The sequence below is a fragment of the Elaeis guineensis genome, chromosome 3 (genome assembly GCF_000442705.2).
Source record: "Elaeis guineensis isolate ETL-2024a chromosome 3, EG11, whole genome shotgun sequence".
Taxonomy (NCBI): Eukaryota; Viridiplantae; Streptophyta; class Magnoliopsida; order Arecales; family Arecaceae; genus Elaeis; species Elaeis guineensis.
In genome coordinates, this window is record NC_025995.2 from 72,671,226 (window position 1) to 72,691,399 (window position 20,174).

Consider the following 20,174-nt stretch of genomic DNA (forward strand, 5'->3'; position numbering starts at 1 on the left):
GCCGGTAGCACAGGAACTAATTTCTGTACTAATCGAAGTGACCATCTAGCAATGGTACCCGACGATCGGATAGGTCGAATAGTCACAATCGCAACACTCAGAACCTACGTGAATATGGTTACTGTATAATTCATCCTTTTGACCTCTGTGTTTAAGACGACTCAGGGTTAAACTGTCAACCCTGATTAGATCATCCGAATCGTGCTCAACTCAAAACAGTCCTGTGACTCCTCACAAGGACTATCCTGACCAAAGTTTTACTAAATTGAAACACGACTGTACACAGCTCCTAAACTGGAGTGGTCAATCCCATCTTGATACACGCACCGACAAGTCAAGTACTTGACTACACCCAGCAGCCTTCCGTCACTGAATTGAAAATTCAGGTAGTCCAGTGCCTAAGTGCAGTGAGTTGCTTGCAAGTCACCGTGACGGTCTTAGGCCGAAGGGATATTTATACCCATATTCCATCGGAACAAATCTTGACAGCAGAAATAGCTCCGGAGTCGGTCACGTTCAGTGTAGATGTACCCTTACATCTCACCTGTATGCCATACCAGTGTCTCCACACTCATTGGTTAAGAGGACAACCAACCTATATGGCACACAATGACCTATGCTTGATAAATGTTGTCGTCCTTGGTAACAACGTATCATTTGGTCACGAACAGATTTAAGGACTAAACGATAAATCCTCCTTTGTCGAGTCTAAATAGTCCTAAGGACTTCACCACAACATAGGAGTTCATTAGAAGATAAAATATTTTGTGATGAAAAATATCAAAATAACTTTTATTAATTCATAATTCATGTACATATACGAAAGGAGCACAACCGTCAACAGACTGACGATTGACTTTGGGACACTATTCCCAACAATGATATCCACAAAGCATCCATTCCCATACCCACATGGGACGCCCACAACCAGCACCATTTTAGGTACCGATCGGCCTAAGAGAGAGGAGAATCCTAGTGCAAGTAGGATTTTTAATATCTTATCCAAAATGGATCTAATTCGAATCTAATTCGAAGTTGATTCAAAACAATTTCGAAAGACCATCAATCCCAAACTCTTTAGAACTTTTTTATCAAGTCTAACTTAAAATTTTAGACCCAATTATGTCTAATTAATTCATATCTGATCTGAAATTAATTAACACTTAAATCCAATCTCTCATATACTTCATGAATCATCGATCAGAAATTGTTCATCTCCGAAATTGAACATGAACCTCATGTGTAGTGCTAGCTAAATATAGTCAACTCTTCAATCTCGTTTGACCCATAACTTAATTTTCAATCAAGTTAGCTTATATGTTCAATCAAGTCAAGTACTTTCAAATTGGATACATAAACATAGGCTAATACTTTTCTACGGTATCTGACTTGTGTGCGTGACTTCATAGATTCAAACATTAAGCAGATAGCATAGAAATTGATTTTGTACTAATTGAGATATCATCTAGCAATGATTTTCGATATCCAGATAGGTCGAGTTATCATAAAAGAATATTTCAAAATACATTCACATGGTTACCGCATAATTTATCCTTTAGACCCTGGATGTTCTAGAATGATCTCAGATTAACTGTCAATCAAAATTGCTTCATTCATATTGTATTTCAATATTTCAAATCTATCTCATAGATTATCCTGGTCAAGATTTTACTAAATTAAAATACAGCGATACATCAACTCCAATAATCTGGAGGGGTCAATCCCATCTTGATCCATACACAGACTTCGCAAGTACTTGACTGTATCTAGTAGCTTTCTGTCACTGCATTAGAAATTCAAATAGTCCGACATCAAAGCACAGTAAGTTGCTTGCAAGTCACTATGGTGATCTCAAGTCTGAAGGATACTTATATCCATATGCTTTGTGAGCAGTTCTTGACAGTCGAATGCTCAGCAAATGAGTCACTTGTTCAGTGACGATGTACTCTTACATCTCACCTGTATGCCATACCAGTATCACCACACTCCTTGGTTAAGAGGACAACCAACCCATATGGCATACAACGACATCCACTCGATAAATATCATCATCCTATAATGACGTATCATTTGATCGCAAACATGTTTAAGAACTATATGATAAATTCTCTCTTTATCGTACACTAATATAATTCTAAGAACTTCATCACAACATAAGAGTTTAAGGAAGATGTAACTTTGTGATAAAAAATATCAGAATAACTTTTATTCATTAATTAATAATTCATAAGAGGTCGATCCTTCGAGAATTGTTGCCATATCACCAACCACATAAATCCCTCATGGGACTCCGAAGGGTGCACTGGAATATAGCCAACACGAAGACACTAAAAATAAGTATAAAAAAGGATAAGAACTAGTCTTCATCTGAGGAAAAAGCCTTGGCTTCCTCATCACTATTTTCAAGGTGAAGGTATCTCAAGTCTAGCTTTGGGACCATGCATTGTAGGTGAGCTTTGCAGTCCTCAAAGTCCTAGATGAAGGTGGCCGACAATGCCTCAATTGATGATCTCCTCCTCGAAGTCTATCGAGGCTTTATACTCCTTGATGCATTGGAGCTTGGCCTCAATGGAAACTTCCATTGCAGTCATGCAGAGCTCCACTCTGCCTACAGGCGGAGAAAGGTTCGCCCCAAGCCTCGACGGCCCATCCGACACCTCGGGGCGGGGGGGAGGGGGAAAGGGACTGGACCAGAAGCAAAAAGCTTCAGTTGGGCATTCCTTGCCCTCTTGGATGAAGATTCTCTGCTCGAGGAGCTCATCTTCTTCTTCACTACCAATTTGATGGACAACAATGATGGCTGCATAAATACAAGGCAAAGAAAGGAGGATCTTTCTCTGGCAACTACAGTGATAAGAGAGCAACCAACAGTTGGATGGCAAAAAATCCTACTAGACATATGGTCTATTTATACAGATCATTGACAGTGCCAATCCAGTCATCAAATCACCAAATCCTATCACTTTGCGAGATTTAAAGCGACAGACTTTATAGCTATTCATTGCACCCTTATCCGATCAAGCCACGAGACTACTTGCAAAGTGCATCTTGGAACTTACCACAACTTGCTACATCGGGGGTCCAGCCAAGTCCAGGGACAACTTCTAGATTTCTTCTTTCAGAAGCATTGTCCTGCAATCCCTCGAGCTTCCTTACTAATAAAGGTAGCGTGAATCATGAAATAATGCATCATTAATCTCCAGAAGATCCTCCCACCAAAAGCAGTAATGCGAATGCATCTAGAAGAGAACCAGGTTGGTGGTCCAACTACCCAAAAAGACTACTTCCTTCGCTCGAAACCAAAGAGCCACTTTAAACTCGAAAGTTGAGCCATATGTTGCAGGTGTGACCTGCCGACCGAGATCGATCTTCCATTGGGCGAACCCAAGATGATATGGCAGAGTCATACCAAGTGTGGACCAGGACTGTCAATTTGACTAGCCATGCAAGTGTAGCCTATGTCTGCATCCACGATTAACAATCTCGATTCAGAAGAAGTGGAAGAAATTTCTCTCTCAATGAAAGGCTAGAACATAGCCTAATGGCTTATAGAGTCAGACCTAACAAACTCATAAATTCTAGCTAGTGGCTTACAAACAGAATCTCTATATAAAAGAGGTACAAAGGAGACTTTGTAAGGACAAGCAAATGGAGAAAAGAGCAAAGCCTAAGGAGAGGAAGAAGGAGGACTCTTTTCACTCTCCAACTCTTATTATCTTTCCTTTCTCTTGACTATTTTCAAGCTTCAGCTGGCTTAACTATCAAAAAGTCCCCCATCAAAATATCCCGACATGTGTGGATTTTTATTATAGATATCTTTCAATATTGTAGATCTCGAATGGCATCCAGCTCTAGTTGCAATAATATCCTCTCAAAGTTTTACGGCAATACTATTGGTAATTGATATTGTACGTAAATTATCTTAGAATTTCATGGACATAAGTTACGGACCTATGGATAAGTTACGGACCGTGTGTGTGTGTGTGTGTGTGTGTGTGTGTGTGTGTGGATAAGTCACGGACCCATGGAATGACCCAGCTTGCCGCGCGTCGCTCTTCTGGCCTTGAGGCGCTCCACCGAGGCTCCAAGCATTCGAGGAAAGCAAAGAAGTAGAACACGGCCATGGTTGCTGTGACGCTCTTTTCCTTACTTATCTCATGCCCTAGCCTCAATCCCTCTTGCAAAACCCTTTGTCTTCCTTCGAAATCTCTTCTCCTCCGAAAAGAAAAATCTTTTCCTTCCTCGAATCCTTCTTCCGTGAGGAGAAGGCAGGCATTTCGCCGCATTTGCTGCTCCGCGGCCAACAAGCCGTCTCCTTCTACCGAGATAAGGTACACTCGGATCCCTTCGCTTTGGTTTTGCGTTCTCTAAGTTTCGATTCGAGCTTTAGCAAAGTTTAGTTATTCTTCGAAACTGCACTATATGGCTTTTTGTTTAAATCACCGCCATAAATTTATTGTTCGATCTTTTAATCCTGTTGGGTCGGTTGTTAATGTTCTAATAATCAACAGTTATGACTAGAGTAAATTGTGATCATTCCGTGTAAAAAGTTTTAATCGTTGGGCAAACATTCGAGTTGAATTGGGAAATTGTTTTTCAATTCTTGTTGGAGACCCCAAATATAAGGATTTTTGTTTAAATGACTGCAGGAAACTGACTGTCTGATTCTTTCAATACTGTTTATAGGTTCCATGGCTGAATCAAGGCAAGACTGTTTCCGTGTTTTGGTGATGATAGTTGTTCATGCTCTAATGAACAACAATAGGACTAGAGATGAATATGTGATTGTTCTAAGTAAATTTTGAATCTTTGAGTGAGGCATTAGTTGATGGTGTCTGTTGTGATGTAAAAGCGAAGGCATCATTAGTCCCACGTTGGTTGTGAGTCAAGAGGGACTCGAGCTTATATAGGAAGGGTCATCTTTCTCACGTGAGGCATTTTTTAAAGGATAAAACTATAAGGCCCATGGTTAGAGCGGACAATACCTTATATGCCTAGCCATTAGCTCTTGACCGCAACAGCGGCGCGCCAGATAAAGAACCATCCCTACAACTGTGGGGCTCCTCTTCTTATACACTAGTCTATGGTAAAAATAAAGAGGAGGACACCTCTCGTCTGTATACAGACTTCCTCTTTACTGAGGAAGATTGTGGTACAAATAAGGAGGAGAGCATCTCCCATTCGTACATAGATTTCTCTTTGACTAAAGGGCTATATCGTGAGGCACCTTTGGAAGTGCAAAACCGTGAGATTTATGGATTAGAGCAGACAATACCTCACATGCTGAGTCATGAGTTCTTGACCACAATAATATTTAATAAAAAGGGATAATTGAAAAGAACTAGAACCTTTTTCCCAAACAACTAAAAGATATTATGTGAAATCAAAGATGTGAATGAGGAGATGAAGGTAATAAGAAGATGTAGGCAACAGGCATCTTTCTCCCCTACAACTAGAATGGCATCCTCTACTGCCTCGCCGTTGTAGATCGAACTTTCAACTGAGTGATAGGGACAACATTTTGACTAGATGGTGAGAGATATTTCCTGGAGACTACTTGCATGAACCTATTCGGTGTAGCAGAGGAGCCCAAGTTAGTGGTCAGTAGAGTGTAGAAGAGAGAGGGATGCTTTATAATTTGGCCTGAGGTAACAAGGTCCAAACAGAAGAATATCTAAGGAGGAATTGTTCCAACCTTTTTGGCTGCACCCTTTGCAACAATAACTTGTAATCCATTGACCACATTCTCATCCATTGTCTCTTCTCGAGAGTGGTTTGTTCCCACTTCAAGGTTAAGCTGGACATCAAAGGTGAACTGACTTCCTCTAAAGGTCTTTGAGGGATTTGGAGAGGCACCGACTTGAACATATCTTGAAACAAGATGGTATTATTCATGCCTAATAGTTGTTTAGTGCATTTGGGTAGAAAGAAAGTTTCTTCTTTATGAGGAAGTTGATCAAATCTTGTAAGAAATTGGACTAAGTATTCTTCAATTAGATTCCCAAATTCTCTCTCTCTCTCTCTCTCTCTCTCTCATTTCTATTGTGATATCCCTTATGGAGGCTAGCTTCCATTTATGGTGGTCTGTGATCTTTCCATTTCTGTAATGACAATCTTCTGTGGTTCTGACCTTGCCTTTTCATCCATACATACCCATATGCACAAAAGGAGTGAAGCAATTGAAGTTCTCGTTATCCAAAAATTGTGATCCTTGCTCACCCTTCTTACTGAAGTACAGAGGCCAAACTAATACAAGTTTCCCTTATTCCATGTCACCATTTCTTTTCATACTTATTACTTACGAACAATTCGATTGGAGAGAGAAGGAAGCAATTCCTTCAATCCACTCAACTTAGATATATAGTATACAGTTATAATAAAATAACAAAATTGTGAAAGTAGGGTTTTGTATCTTTTTTTCTTTTGTTAAATAATTATGAATTGATTATGATGCATCTTATTTATACTAGCAAGGTCCAAGTCCCTAATTTCAAATCGGATTCCTCTTCTAGTTAAAAACTGTCTGAATTTTTCTAAAATAGTGATTAGCAAGAAATGTATAATAAGATGAAAATCATTTTGGAGTAAAATCTCGATGCTTACATCAACTTGGACCTCTATCATGTTTCCTAATTCCCTTTTTATTGGAAGATATGTCCAATCAAAATGTTACTTGAAAAGCAAAGTTTTACTTTAACCGGCCCTTTTTAAGATCCTAGTATCATTGCTTTCCTACATCAATAGGGTGTTATGAATCTCCTGGAGTCATCACACCCTCATAATACTCATGGAGAGCTTCTATTTGGCACTTGGTATGCTGAAAATGACAATATATAAGAAATAGGGCCTCCAAAAGTTATGCTTTGTAGTTGAGTCCCATTTGTGGTGGATTTTGCTCTTAAACCCTATCTATACTGGGCAAAAGTGGCCACATTGGTCCATAATCAATCCAATGATCTTCCTGGATCAGCTTGGGGGTTTTGTCCATGCTATGAGACAATGCATAATGCAATGAGTTGCTGGTGATCTCTAACAGGTCATAGATAAACTGCAAGATCTTAGGATCTATGTCTCCACTCAAAGTCCTAAAGGAGGAGAACCGAGAGCTAATCTCATCCTAAACTATAGTGGTGAGCTTAGCTGCTCCATCCTTTTCTCTTTTACAGGCAAGGTTGTCTGGACATTCGCTATACCATCTATTACTTTACTGTCCAAAGGGAATCTTGATATTAAGAAGTAAAGCTGATGTTTCAAACCCTAGGAGCAAGATCTTCTCATCAGCAGTTAGCCCATATGAGGACCTAATTATGGTTAACTTTCCTCCATCATTGTGATTAACATTTCCCTATGCATAATTTCTTTTATCTCACCCCTTCATCAGTCGTCTACAAACACCTTGTCCGGTTATTTCTAGTTAAATGGACAATCTAGAGGCTTGCTCACTCTTGATTGGGGCTGGTTCGTTTGAGCTACAAGGAAGATCAGTTTCTAGGCTGTGTAGCCTTTTGGATTTATTTGGAGATTTGGAAGTAAAGAAATATTAGAGTATTCTGTTGTTGCAAGTCTTCGGTTTGCTGATGACATGGCTGGAGATGGACATCATTCGGGGACCAGGACGCCAGAGGAAACCTGCAAGAGAAGTCTGCACTCCTTAAGGGATTTTCTGCGGGAGACCTTCCAATACTTAAGTTAGCCAAAGCTTGAGAATAGTAGAGAAAAGAGTGAGAGCAGGAGAGAGGAAGAGTAGTAGTATGCTATTCCTTTTTTTTTTAATTGAGCTTACCTGAGGATCTCTTTGGTACCTTTTTTATATAAAGATAGAGTCATAGGTGGTTTAGCCGGAATCTTTAGGTTGTTATGCCGGATTAGTCGGGGCACTAGGCCACGTTCTGACAGGTCTTCCGCTATCGTATGAATCAAAGTTGTTAGGCGATTGCAGATTTTGCCCACGTAGACTGAGAAGCTAGTAGTCGGTGGTCGGTGTTGAGTTGAGGCCTTGTGCCGATGCCTATGTCCAAGACTTGAGCGTCATCCTCCATCAACTCATGAGAGCTCCATTCTCAGTCCTCAATATGATTCGGCCACAAGGTCGGTACACCTCCAACTATGTGGTCGAAAGGTTTTGACCACTGGGTCGGTCGATGTCTAAGTTGGAGGTCGAGAAGAGCAGTGGTGAGGGGTCGGTCCGCCTTGGCCACCTGTCACTCTTCCGTGTCTGACGTAGTTTCACTGAGACACCTGTGAATGTCCGGCCACATTCCAAAGGGAAGAAAAATCTTACGGGTGGCAGATTACACCCACAACATTACAACATCAGGATTGCAGCTGATTCTCTCTCCAACAAACTGAAAAACTCTATTTGTTGTGTGTTTCTAGTGGAAAGATTCTAAATCTGACTGACATTACGAGGGAATAAGAAGAATTATTTGTATTATGAATTTTATTGTTTGGTTGTAAAGATCCATCATTGTATGTTCTGCTGGTCAGTTTGGCTGATCCTAAGTGGCCCAACTTATTCAACTACTGGTGGTAAACAGTGCTTATAGCTGTTTTCTGGTATGTTGGACTAGTTTCACCTGCTTCTAAGAACTGCATCATCCGCTGGTATGCTATACTCTCTCTCTCTGAATGCGCATGCATGGGTGCCTCTGTTTCTGTCCCATAGGGGGTTCCCTGCTACTAGACTCCCACCGATATCTGACAATTTATCATGGAGTTATCATATTACCACAATCGCTTGATTTTTCATCTGCATGTTGTAGTATGCTGCCTGTAGTTTCTACTATGTTCTTTTGTTGTTCTCTTGCTTCTTACTTTGCAACCTCTCTCTAAGTTCTTACTTTCTGTATGTGCTTTTGTTTTTCTCTTCCTTAGTTTGTGGCCTCTCTCTGAGACCTAGTTTTTCTGTACCACCTAAAATAGAGTTCTTCTTGTTCTTGTAATGGTATAATGAGCTTAAGAATCCAGTTTTACTTTGCCGCTTTCGGGAGGGTTCTCTCCTGAGATACTCTGCCAGAACTTAAATTGAGGTGGGCAACAGGTCCCAGCTCTGGGAAGTTATTACCTCAACTGCTTCTTCACTGTGATGCTTTTTGGTTATAAGTTTGTATAATTTTATCCTGTTCTATGTATGACAACTGCCACTAAGAAAACACGATCCAACCCGCTTCACTAATTGATTTTCTTTGGCATATATCTGTTTGTCTGCTGTCATCTTATTATCCTTCCTCTGTTACCTGACCCATTACATGATTGGCTCATAACATAGCTTGATTCTCTTCATATGTTATTGGAGTATTTCAAGCATAGACATGATAGACTAGATGTAGGACCTTATTCCTGCTGCCTTTTTTCTTTTTAAAAAGAAAAATCTTTTAAAAGTCTCTGTCCCTTACATTTTGGCCTATCTTTTTACCACCTAATCTTCTCTGGGACATTTGTCATTCTTTACCATTATATTCTATACCATTATGTGTGTGTTTTATTTATGCCATTATATTCTATACCATTGACAAAGTTCCATTTCATAGCATTAATGCATTCCTACATACAATATTAAGCTTATTAGTCAGTAAACAAAAAAAGGGCTCTCTTATAAAATAGTGGTAGCTTATTTTATGTCCGTTTTATTGTGAAATGTTAAGCATTAAGCATATATTCAACCTTGCCCTTTTGTATCTTTTCTTGTCTTAGCACACCAACAGTAGTTGTTGTCTTGGTCATATAATTTACTCTTTAAAACTAGCATAAACTTTCTCAATCTATCGTTGCTGGTAACTTCAATTAATAAATATTATCTTGCCAACTACATCATTAATATTTTTGTTCATAGTTTTAATTTTGCTTTTCATAGTCAAGTATAGGGCTGCCCTTTAGCTCTGAACTAGCTGAAAATCCCAGGAGTTATTATGTCATCTTGCCGTTCCTCTAATTTATAAAAAATATGATGGAATGTTTATTTCACCACACTTTTGTTTATTCATAGTATGGTGTACTATGCTTTTTTGTTTTTGGATGATGGTTAATATAAATGATTATATTGATCCAAAAATTTTTATACTACATAGTATTCTGTGCCCCCTCTATTAGGACATCTTTCCAAAGCCCGAATATATTAACACTTCTGTGGAACTGCAGGTTTATAAAGCAACTGTCTGCCTGTCTATTGATAATATCTTTACTCTACCGGGTCCTATATTTGAACCAGCACAGTTTTTGATTATTAAAAAATGCAATCTTCTTTTCTGATTATATCTGTTGCTTTTCCGTGTGTTTTCCATAAAAGATGCTCTGGTTTCTTTCATCCCATACATGCCAGGTAATAGAGTGGATGAACAAGTTTTAAAGATTCTCTACAACCTTCTTACTTCTACTGAATGTCTCAAACAATCATTTTTTTTGAGATGTCCCTTACAGAGGATGCCTAAGTCCAATCCTCATCAAAGTGTCTTTCAAGGAAGCAGCTGAATGATGGTCCAGACACTCCATCTTAGATCAAAAAGACAGCCATCAGATTTCAATTTCTCTTGGCCAGCTGCTTGCCGGTTGTGGCCTTTAAAGGAGCCACGGAATGCTCAGGCACTGCATCTGAAGACCTTAGTTTGGAGATGCTTTGGCAGTCAAGTGTTCCTATGCTGACTTTGTAGCATATGCACCCTTAGAAGAAATCCTCTACTCAATGTTATCATGCCCCATTATGTGCTGGATTCCCAACCTCCACAATGAGATTGTGCACAGCAGTTGCCACCATGTACAATGGGGTGGTAGCTGCTATTTACCAAGTTCACTTAGGCAATCTTAGTATCTTTGTTATCCGATTCTGCCTCAATATCTAGAACAGAAGATTAATAATAGGGTAGTATCTTTGTTATCCTACTTTGTCTCAGTATTTGGAACAGAAAATTTATAGTAGGTCCCCTATCCACCCACCTTGCAGTCTGAAGCAATGTTGTGGTCCCATGACCAATTCATATTTAATTGAGTTACTTGCCAAGTTCTCTTGCAGTCTGAAGTAATGTTATGGTCCCAGGACCTATTCTTTTTTAATTGCCTTAGTTCCTATGTCCTTTAGTATTGAATCAGATGTTGAATTAGTGGAATATCCCTGTTCTGGAGGTGCAATCCTGATCTTATGGATTAGGAATTATTGAATATGTGGAAGCAATCATAGTCATTGCTTTACTACTGTCTGTCCCCATGTTCAGGGAAAGGCTGAAAGCATTAGGTATGCAAATGATTGCAGGAAGAGGCTTAAAAGCATAAAATGACTTGCTGTATCTTATTTAATTATGTAAAAGTTTTCTATTGCTTTAGGTGCATTTTCGAAATATGGATTATATCATACTTACTGAAAATGAACAATTCCTGTTCTGTTGTTAGTTAATTCTAATTAATGGTTTTGAAGCCATCAGGTTATGTTTCACGTGCGAGGATTCCTTGTGATACCAATTTCATTTGTTCTTCAGCTCAACAGCCAAGATAAGAAGTGAGGTTCTCTCTCCTTTTCGCTCGGTACGGATGTTTTTCTATCTTGCATTCGTTGCAAGTGGTGCTATAGGAGGATTAATCTCTATTACACAGTTGATTCCTGCTCTGGCGAATTCATCAAGATCAGCAGAGCTGCCTGAGATCTTAAAGGGTCTTGGTATAGATATTGGAGCAGTTTTATTTTTTGCATTTCTTTACACAAGGGAGAATAGTGCTAAAAATGTCCAACTAGCAAAGCTATCACGGGAGGAAAGTCTCTCAAAACTTAAGCTGCGGGTAGACCAGAATAAGATCATTTCGGTCAGTGATTTGAGGGGAGTCGCCCGCCTGGTCATTCTTGCTGGCCCTGCCTCATACATTGCTGAGTCCTTTAGACGGAGCAGACCTTTTTCCGATAGCCTTCTGGAGAGAGGGGTATTGGTGGTTCCTTTTAGGACTGATGCAAGCACACCTTTCCAATTTGAAGGGAATGACGAGGAGATGATTGTCGACAAGAAAAGGAGGCTCTGGCAGCTGAGACCTGTTTACACTTCCGAATGGGCCAAGTAAGAGAAAATACCAAGAAATTACCATAATAATTATTTTGTCTAACAACATTTTTACGTTGACTTCTATTTTGTCCACAGCTGGATAGATGAACAGAAGAAATTGGCTAATGTCTCACCTGATTCTCCAGTGTAAGTATTTTATTTTACTTTCTCAACTTTTTAATCTGTGGAAACTAGGATTCAGCTCTGTTAATTATTTGAAACATGAAAGACAGAATTTCAGTGAGACATATATTCAGAACTATATAATCAGTTTGCAATTCAGTCTTTCGCATAACTTCTTATGGCTCTTCGAACATTAAATTGTTAGTTGTTCCTGCTATCAATTGTTGTCTCATTTCTGTCAAGAATTTTTAAATTTTTTATTTATGTTAAAGGTATCTCTCTCTGCGTCTGGATGGCCGTGTTCGTGGGAGTGGTGTTGGCTATCCTCCATGGAATGCTTTTGTTGCACAACTGCCACCAGTGAAAGGAATTTGGTCAGGACTTCTTGATGGCATGGATGGAAGAGTCCTTTAAGAATCTTTATATATGTATATGGAAGGAAATATTTTGTTTATTCCAAATTTTTGATTTATATACGTATATATCATCTCAAATGTATGTTTTTCTCCTGTTGGGAGATTCAATATTTCCCTTCTTGGGAGTATAGTTTAGCTAGACCAAAGTATCATGAGGTGAACATAAACAGTTAAACGCTTGATACAGGAGATGTTCCTAAACCAAGTATACTTTAGCTAGATCAACTTCAAAAGACATGCTTGAGAAATTGCTTGATTTCCTTCTAGTGACATTTGAGAACATTAGCTACCGATGGTGTAGTAGTTTGCATGGAGTTCATTGGCACAGTACTAGGCATAACAGAAGACTGACAAATTAATGAGGAATATGTTGGATTGAATGGCCAAGTAGCTCTTGATGTAATGGTCAAATAATCTGATGTAATGCATTGTATTTTTTTTTTTAATTTTATAAATATTTTATTATTTAAGGTATTAAATAAATTGAGAAATATTTGTGTGATCATGTTGGTTTTTTGGAATTTGACATGGTCAAATAAATTGTTAAATTATTGCACTTGATGTTAGAAGTTTTATGAGAGATGTGAGAGCAGTATGTAAATGGATATAGAGGAGTAACATTCTAAAATCTTTACCGGGAAAATTCTAGAGCCATCCAACTACAAAAACCTTGCATGCTCTCTTCTATTTTATTTTTTGTGCCAAATTCTCTCTTCTTGAATTTTTTCAGAAAGAGAGAATGGGAGCGGTAGGTGGAGATGGAGACTTAAATGATGGAGCAAAACTAGAAGAAATTAGTTGAGAATATGGGAAGTAAGTTTCATTGAAACGACCTGTCTACTAATGCGAACATCTTGAGTAGAAAGTTCATGACGACGATAGCCTTTATGATTTGGACCATCCCCAAGGAAGAGTCAATGTGGAGGCTGTAGATGGTGACGTATTATCAAGTAGAGGAGAAGGTAGAAGATTAATAATGAAGGCTGCTGCAAAGACTGCTTCAACTCCCAATTGTGAAGGGAAGCGAGCATTGGGCGGACCATTTCACAAATGAAAGAATAGATTCTGCTTTAGACCTCATAGAAAATGTCTAACTGAAACATGAGAAACCATCAAACATAATTATATAATAATGAAAACATGAACAAGACAGTTGGAGACATCTAAACATTTGAAACTAGTAAAAATAGTTCGTAAGACGCCCGTGCCAACAATCTCCAGCAACTTGCAAAACACAACCTTGATCCCCATTTTGTGGAGGAAGTGGGATACTTCCTCCAATTTACTGACCAAAAGCACTTCCAAAGATGAGTATTCAGAAGTAAGTGGTTTACTAAGGAATACGGTAGGTGATTGCAAGGATGCAAAATAAGATCATAGAGATCCTTTTTCTTTTCTTTTTTTTTTTTGGTACATATAGAGATCTATTCATTGTAAAGGTTGTTATGTAGTTTCTAATCTTTCTAAGGCTGTCCAACGCTTTATCCAAAGCTCCAAGGAGTGCAAAATTTTTTGGAGAATTGCAAATGATAACAATGCTTTTTCCTGGAGGAAGGTTCTTGCATTCGGCTCGTGCCAAATCTGCCAATATAGAGCCATAAGTAGTTGATCCTAAGATTTTCTAATGGATTGTTGGATCTTTCTTCTTCTCCAGGAGGTCCAAAGATTATGAAGGTTTGAGGGTTATCCTTCCGAATTAAGACACGATATCAAAGCTGAGCAAATACCTCCAAAGAAAGAGCACTTGATTAAAAGGTGGGAAACATATTCCTCTTGAGCTCTACACAAAGGACAACCAGAGCTAACCATCCAACCTTTTCCACAATGACCTCTCCAATGAACAATCCATTCTTGAAAGCAAGACAAACAAAGACCTTAACTTTCTTTGGCATAGTAGTCTTCCGAATTGCTTCGTAGTAGGGGCATGGTATTACTATACCTCCATCGTTGGTGAACCTGTAATAAGAGTTGACAGTGAATATGCCTTTCTTAATGAGCTTGCAAACTGGAACATCAGCTAATCTAGTGAGTCTGATGATGGATAGGAGACCCTGTATCAATCCAAGCTGCTTGACTCATAAAGTGAAAGTGAACCAAACAATCAAATATTCCAACTCATCTTTGCTAGCTCCGTTGTGAAATAATAGCGTTGTTGTGTCTTGACAGTCCTATGGTAAAACTTCAACTCATCTTTCTCCAGCTCCATCCTTCTCTTCCTTCACTTGTTAGTTAATATAACTCTCCTTGCCGATCAGGTTGTAGCCCAAGTGGAACAGGATTTGTTTTGGACCCGGGTTAGAAACACACACGCGTCAATTAAATGAGGGAGTGGATGCCCTATATCCTGGTCCCGATTAGCACTGAGATGACGTACTCACACAAAAAGAAGATCTCCTCGACCGGATGGGAAGAACCGGCCACTTTAAGTGGCTCTGTGGTAGGGTTTTGTGACTCGGATGAGTCGACCGTAAGGTAAAACCATTCGAATCGAACATTCCTCGATGGAAGGGGCTCTTATAAGTCTACTTAAGTATGCCATTATCACAGCTCAAGGTTTTTAAAATGAATTTTTGGGCATCAAAAGCTTTGCATGTTTATATGCAACCATCCGTGTCAAGTCAGATTCAAGTTGTGAGGATAACCCAATCCAACACAAAATTAGTCCAGAAACTTTATAATCAGATTAATGACCCAACCTAGAAGTAAATGTGTTCATTTGCAAGGTCACTAATTCAAAATTATTCCATATTTTTATATTTTAAACTTTCAATCCAATTTAGTTTAAATTTTTTTTGCATCAAACCCACGCAACCTGTACATGTATTTTTAATCTGCCTTGCCCAATTTACACCCTAAATCCTGTTTTACGTTGTTCTCTTTTTTCACTGCAGGGAGGGAACCCACCTGATATTATTAAAACGATAACAACACAAGAAAGATTACAATGAAAAAGAAAGCATCACCTGAGAAAGATGAAGGAAACAAGGTTAACATAAGTTACAGAGTTTGCTCCAGAGGAAAGAAAAGCTAATTGCTGCTTTGTAATTACAAAAAACGGACCAAACCCTGGAACAAATAGCAGTGACTAGCTGATCTAGGCTAGCTTATACTTGCTCAAAATTCTTTGATCCCAGGCTAGCTTTTGAAAAAACTGAAGGAGGTCTAGCTGAGATGTTACGCATTTGAAAAATTGGCTTCCCAAGTTTCACGGTGAAAGAATGGATGATCTATCGTTTCGGTTTTCTCCCTGCAAACTATACACACGTTTCGTCTGCCTCAAGACTCCTCTTGAGCATATTCGTTTTTGTATTCATCTTTTCATGAGTGCCAACCACATGAGAATTTTTGCCTTCTGGTCTGGAGAATCCACCATCGTTAATAAATTCTACATCTTGCTGTTTTGAGTTTGTCATCGTCCAATCCTCTCTAGCAAATGGTATCAGTATTATTAGGCTGCATATTTGATAGGAGATTGTTCAACAGAGAAAATTCTCTCTCAGCTTCCCTTGGCCGAAGTCTGATAAATTCTTAGGTTCCAACTTCAGTTCTGTTATTGATTTGACAGTCAACTGCAACACCCTGTCTTCTTCAGCGAAGGTATGGATCTCGGACGAGCCATTCCAACTTTAGAATCGACCTTCACAGACTCTCACCTTTACGATATGCTCTTCCAATGCGGCTCAGGTTATCAACATAAATTGTTTATAGGTTAGGTTGTGTCAAGTCTTCACTAGTTGGTTAGTTATTAGCTTCCCACGCACCAGTGGTGGAGCGTAAAAGGGATCGGGTTGCACTTAAAAAAAATTTTAAAATATTTATTATCTATATATATATATATATATATATATAATATATATATATTATTATATATTATTTATTATATATATATGATGATCTCTCCTTAATATTTTAGTCTTATACGTATTACAAGTCCATCAATTTGAAAAAATACCATATAATTAATTTATATATTAATTTTTATTGAAAATAATAATTTTTTAAAAAAAAATAGTTATTTATTTATTCTTTAACTCTTTATTTATTCTTCAATCTTTAATATGAAAGTAATTATTGAGATTTTACGCAATCAAAATCATTTTACAGACGGCATAAGGTAATATTTTTACTTATCTTTATTTATACATAAAATTAAATATTTATTAATATTTTTATAATATTTTTAGATATATATATATTTTTTATTTTATTATTTATTATAAAATATTTTATTTAAAAATTTATTAATAAATTATTATTTTATTCTTCTAATATTTGATGTTAGGCTCCGTCATTGCTACACACTATGTGACATTCCATGTAAATCAAGTGTATGGAGAAGCTAATGGGGCGGCAAATTGAATGGCATCCTCTGTTAAAGAATATTCCAATAAATTCTATGGTCTACCTTGAACTGTACTCCTCTAAAATTTTGCAACATTTATTTTCCAACTCTTCTGATTGTACTCATGCTGATTGGAAGGAACAATTTGAATTATCGGCAAAAAGAAATCTAAAATAACCGATCTAATCATGATAAAAGTGCGCCGGATATGGTATATTTTATTTTTTTAAAGAAAATTTGAGTGCGAGTTAGACAAGGATGGCTCAAGCTGGTTTAAGACAGCTAGGAATGGATTGGATGTAATCAGAACGTGAACTGCTGATTTGGGCCATGCATCGCATCCACCCGTTAAAATTTTTTATACCGTTGTCCATAGGTCTCTAAATCAGGATACTTGACATATCTCCATGCTATCATAACGACTGTAATTTTTTTTGAAATTTACCTTTGAATTTAACAGAAAAAATCAACATATGTTTCAAAAATTCAAACCATGTATGCAAATTTTTCGGATGCATAGGCGGACGTACCAAACTGTAATTCTCATTTGGAAAATGCCAAAGATTAGTCAATTTACCAGTCCTATGCCGCAGTTAGTGATTGAAAGAACGTTGCTTAACTCTGGCCTAACACCTACCTAAAACCATGTATTGCATCAATCCCCAGCTATCTCATAGGTCTACTAAACTGAGCGAGCACCAGGCAAGTGATATCTAAGCGTCCATTTCATTGAGATATATCAAATTATGAGATAATTTTATTATTTTTAAAAATTATTTATTTAAAAAAATAATTATGAAAAAAAATAATTTTTATTATATTTGATTAATGAAAAATTTTGAAAATAATACTGAAAAAAAATACTATGTTTGATTAAAGATATATGTATATAGAAATATGATTAAATTTATAAATATATCTTTAAATATAAAATATTTTTTTTAATATTAAATAGTATTATTATTTTTAATTAATTTTTATATAATATCTATAATCACATAACCTTTTATATAATATCATATTCATCTTAATTTTTTTTATAAAAATTTTTTATTGAATAAATTTAAAAACGTATCAGAACAAATTCAATGATTATATATATAATTTATTGAATAATTTTTTTTCAAATATAAATTCTCATCACTCAAAAATTTATCAAATACTAATTTTTCATGATATTTATTTTCTTAAAAATAAACATGAGATCCATTAATTTTTTTACTATCTTTTTTTTATTTTTTATGCTAAACATGGTAATCAAACTGATATTTATTTTCTCATGCTAGATTATTCCTAACTAAATGGATCTTAAGTATTTTTTTTTAATATCATTTTTTTTTTTGATACAAATTAATGACGGTTTCTTTGCCGGAGATGAATCACGGAGATTGGAGAGGTTTAATTTTTAAAATCGGGAAGGATTTTCTATTTATAAAATGATACTAATTCACCCAAATGACCAATTGTTGGTGGCCCGGCTCATTTATTTCTACGCCGGGACGGAGCACGGCCAAGATAAGAGGCCGGAAGCATATGTTCCCCACCTTTCCAAGTTTTGGTTTCAAGCTTCATAGTGCCGTACCAAAAGAACGATTCCGGTGCCCAGCAACCAGCCCCAAAAAATTAAGAAAAAGTAGTCACCGAAAAAATAAATTAAGAAAAAGCAACAAGGAGAGCACGAAGGGGAAAAAAACAAATACAAAACCATCTGAATGGAACTACCAACACAACAGCAGCTCCTTTCCCTTCTTCTTCTTTGTAGGAATAAAACAAAAAAAACTAGAAACGAATAAAAATGTAGAGAAAAATCCAGGAATAAACTTTATATATACTGGAAGAGAGAAAGACAGGATTTATAATTACAAATCTACCCCTCACCCCCGCTGCAGATCCCGGTAAGCAGCACCGGCAACCTCCCCAGCGACCCCGCCCCCTCCGTTGCCCTCTGGTGCTGCCGCCGCCGTCCATCCGCCGGCCGGCGGCAGCACCCTCCCGTCCTCAAACAGCGGCCCGGCGCCCACCGCCTCGTGCTCCGCCACCCCCTCGCCACCGACGTAGAGAAAGTGGCCGTCCGCCACCTCGCCGGCGGCGGCGGCCCCGCCCAGCTGCCGCTCCACCTGGAGGAACTCCCCCAGCGAGGTGGGCCGCACCATGTCGTCCCGGCACAGCCGCCACCACCTTCGCCCCCCGCGGTTCCGCCGCCGCCGCTTCTCCGGCGCCCCCCTCTGCTTCGGCCTCCTCCCGCCCCCCTCTCCTCCGCCGCCGCCGACGACGCCAACGCCGTCGACGTGGCCGTGATCCCGCCATGACGGGACCCTCGCCGGCCGGACGGCGATCTCCCGGAAGGACACGCCCATCAGAGTCCCGAGCGTCGTGCTCCGGTCGTGAAAGAACGAACCGGTCGACTAAAACAAAAAGAAAAAAACATTTTAAGACAGCGAGACGAGGGCATTCTAGGAATTAGAAGCTGCTCGCTATTCCTGCATTATTCTTACCTCGGTGTCCAGATCGGACGATGAGACGGAGGAGTTAGACGGGGACGAGGGAATAAGGTCGGGCTCCTGATCCATAGCGTTGGAATAAGTTTATTCTTGGAGAAGGAGAGCGAGAGGGAAGACGAAGGGAGTTTTCTGGGGGGGAGGCAGACCGATGATGGGAACCTGGAAATTTAAGAAGGGGGGTGGAAGGGAAATGACAGATCATGCCCAACCTTTCGTCAGGGGGTGAGAGGCCAGTAGGTAAGCAAGTACTTTTTGTATAGGTCGGTCATTACCAGTGGATAAAATTTTGTGCCCCCCACCATGACACTGCTTTCTAAATCCAGATAGAACCCATACACACCATATGCAATGTTGGATTAGGCAAACCCATAACAAACTCATGATTATCAGTATAATTGGTCCTACACCTGAACAAGGTTCCCACAAACTATTTGGATATATATATATATGCACCTCTTTCTCATTGTTGTACTTTTTTTATTTAAAAAATGAAAAACAATTTCACCTTCTTCTTCAACTAGTGGAGAGTCCACTATAACATCTATCATCTTTGCAGCAGCAGTGGATGCCGGTTAATTGAACCCCTCCAGTTTAAACATGAACTTTAGAGGATGTTATTTATCTTTCTTTTAGGCTTCTCTCTTGTTTGGGCAAAAAGCATGGTGATGTGGTCCATATTTGAGTAATCTAAAACTATGACAAAACAACTAAAATAGGAAAGACAAGGATTTCATGAAGTGCTCTATTAGTGCCTACAATTCTTCTACAAAATCAA

The 20,174-nt window shown here is 38.5% G+C and overlaps 2 protein-coding genes across 4 annotated transcripts; one reads left to right on the top strand and one right to left on the bottom strand.

The window, feature by feature from the left end:
* The first annotated feature begins 4,029 nt into the window (after positions 1–4,029).
* On the top strand, positions 4,030–12,775 carry LOC105033728 (protein LOW PSII ACCUMULATION 1, chloroplastic). Of its 3 annotated transcripts, none has more exons than XM_010908632.3 (4): positions 4,030–4,331; positions 11,466–12,032; positions 12,114–12,164; positions 12,413–12,775. In XM_010908632.3, exons 1-4 carry the CDS (start codon positions 4,123–4,125, stop codon positions 12,552–12,554), a joined length of 969 nt encoding a protein of 322 aa, XP_010906934.1. In that variant the 5' UTR covers positions 4,030–4,122; the 3' UTR covers positions 12,555–12,775. The 3 variants fall into 3 exon arrangements, with proteins under 3 accessions (XP_010906934.1, XP_010906935.1, XP_010906936.1); XM_010908633.4 differs by having other exon boundaries at positions 4,078–4,331; positions 11,412–12,032; XM_010908634.2 differs by having other exon boundaries at positions 4,191–4,331; positions 11,405–12,032.
* A 5,919-nt stretch (positions 12,776–18,694) lies between these two features.
* LOC105033729 (uncharacterized protein At3g17950) lies at positions 18,695–19,637 on the bottom strand. Its single transcript, XM_010908635.4, has 2 exons — positions 19,394–19,637; positions 18,695–19,303 (listed from the first exon to the last, which is right to left on the bottom strand). Exons 1-2 carry the CDS (start codon positions 19,466–19,468, stop codon positions 18,773–18,775), a joined length of 606 nt encoding a protein of 201 aa, XP_010906937.3. The 5' UTR covers positions 19,469–19,637; the 3' UTR covers positions 18,695–18,772.
* Between the last annotated feature and the right edge of the window lie 537 nt (positions 19,638–20,174).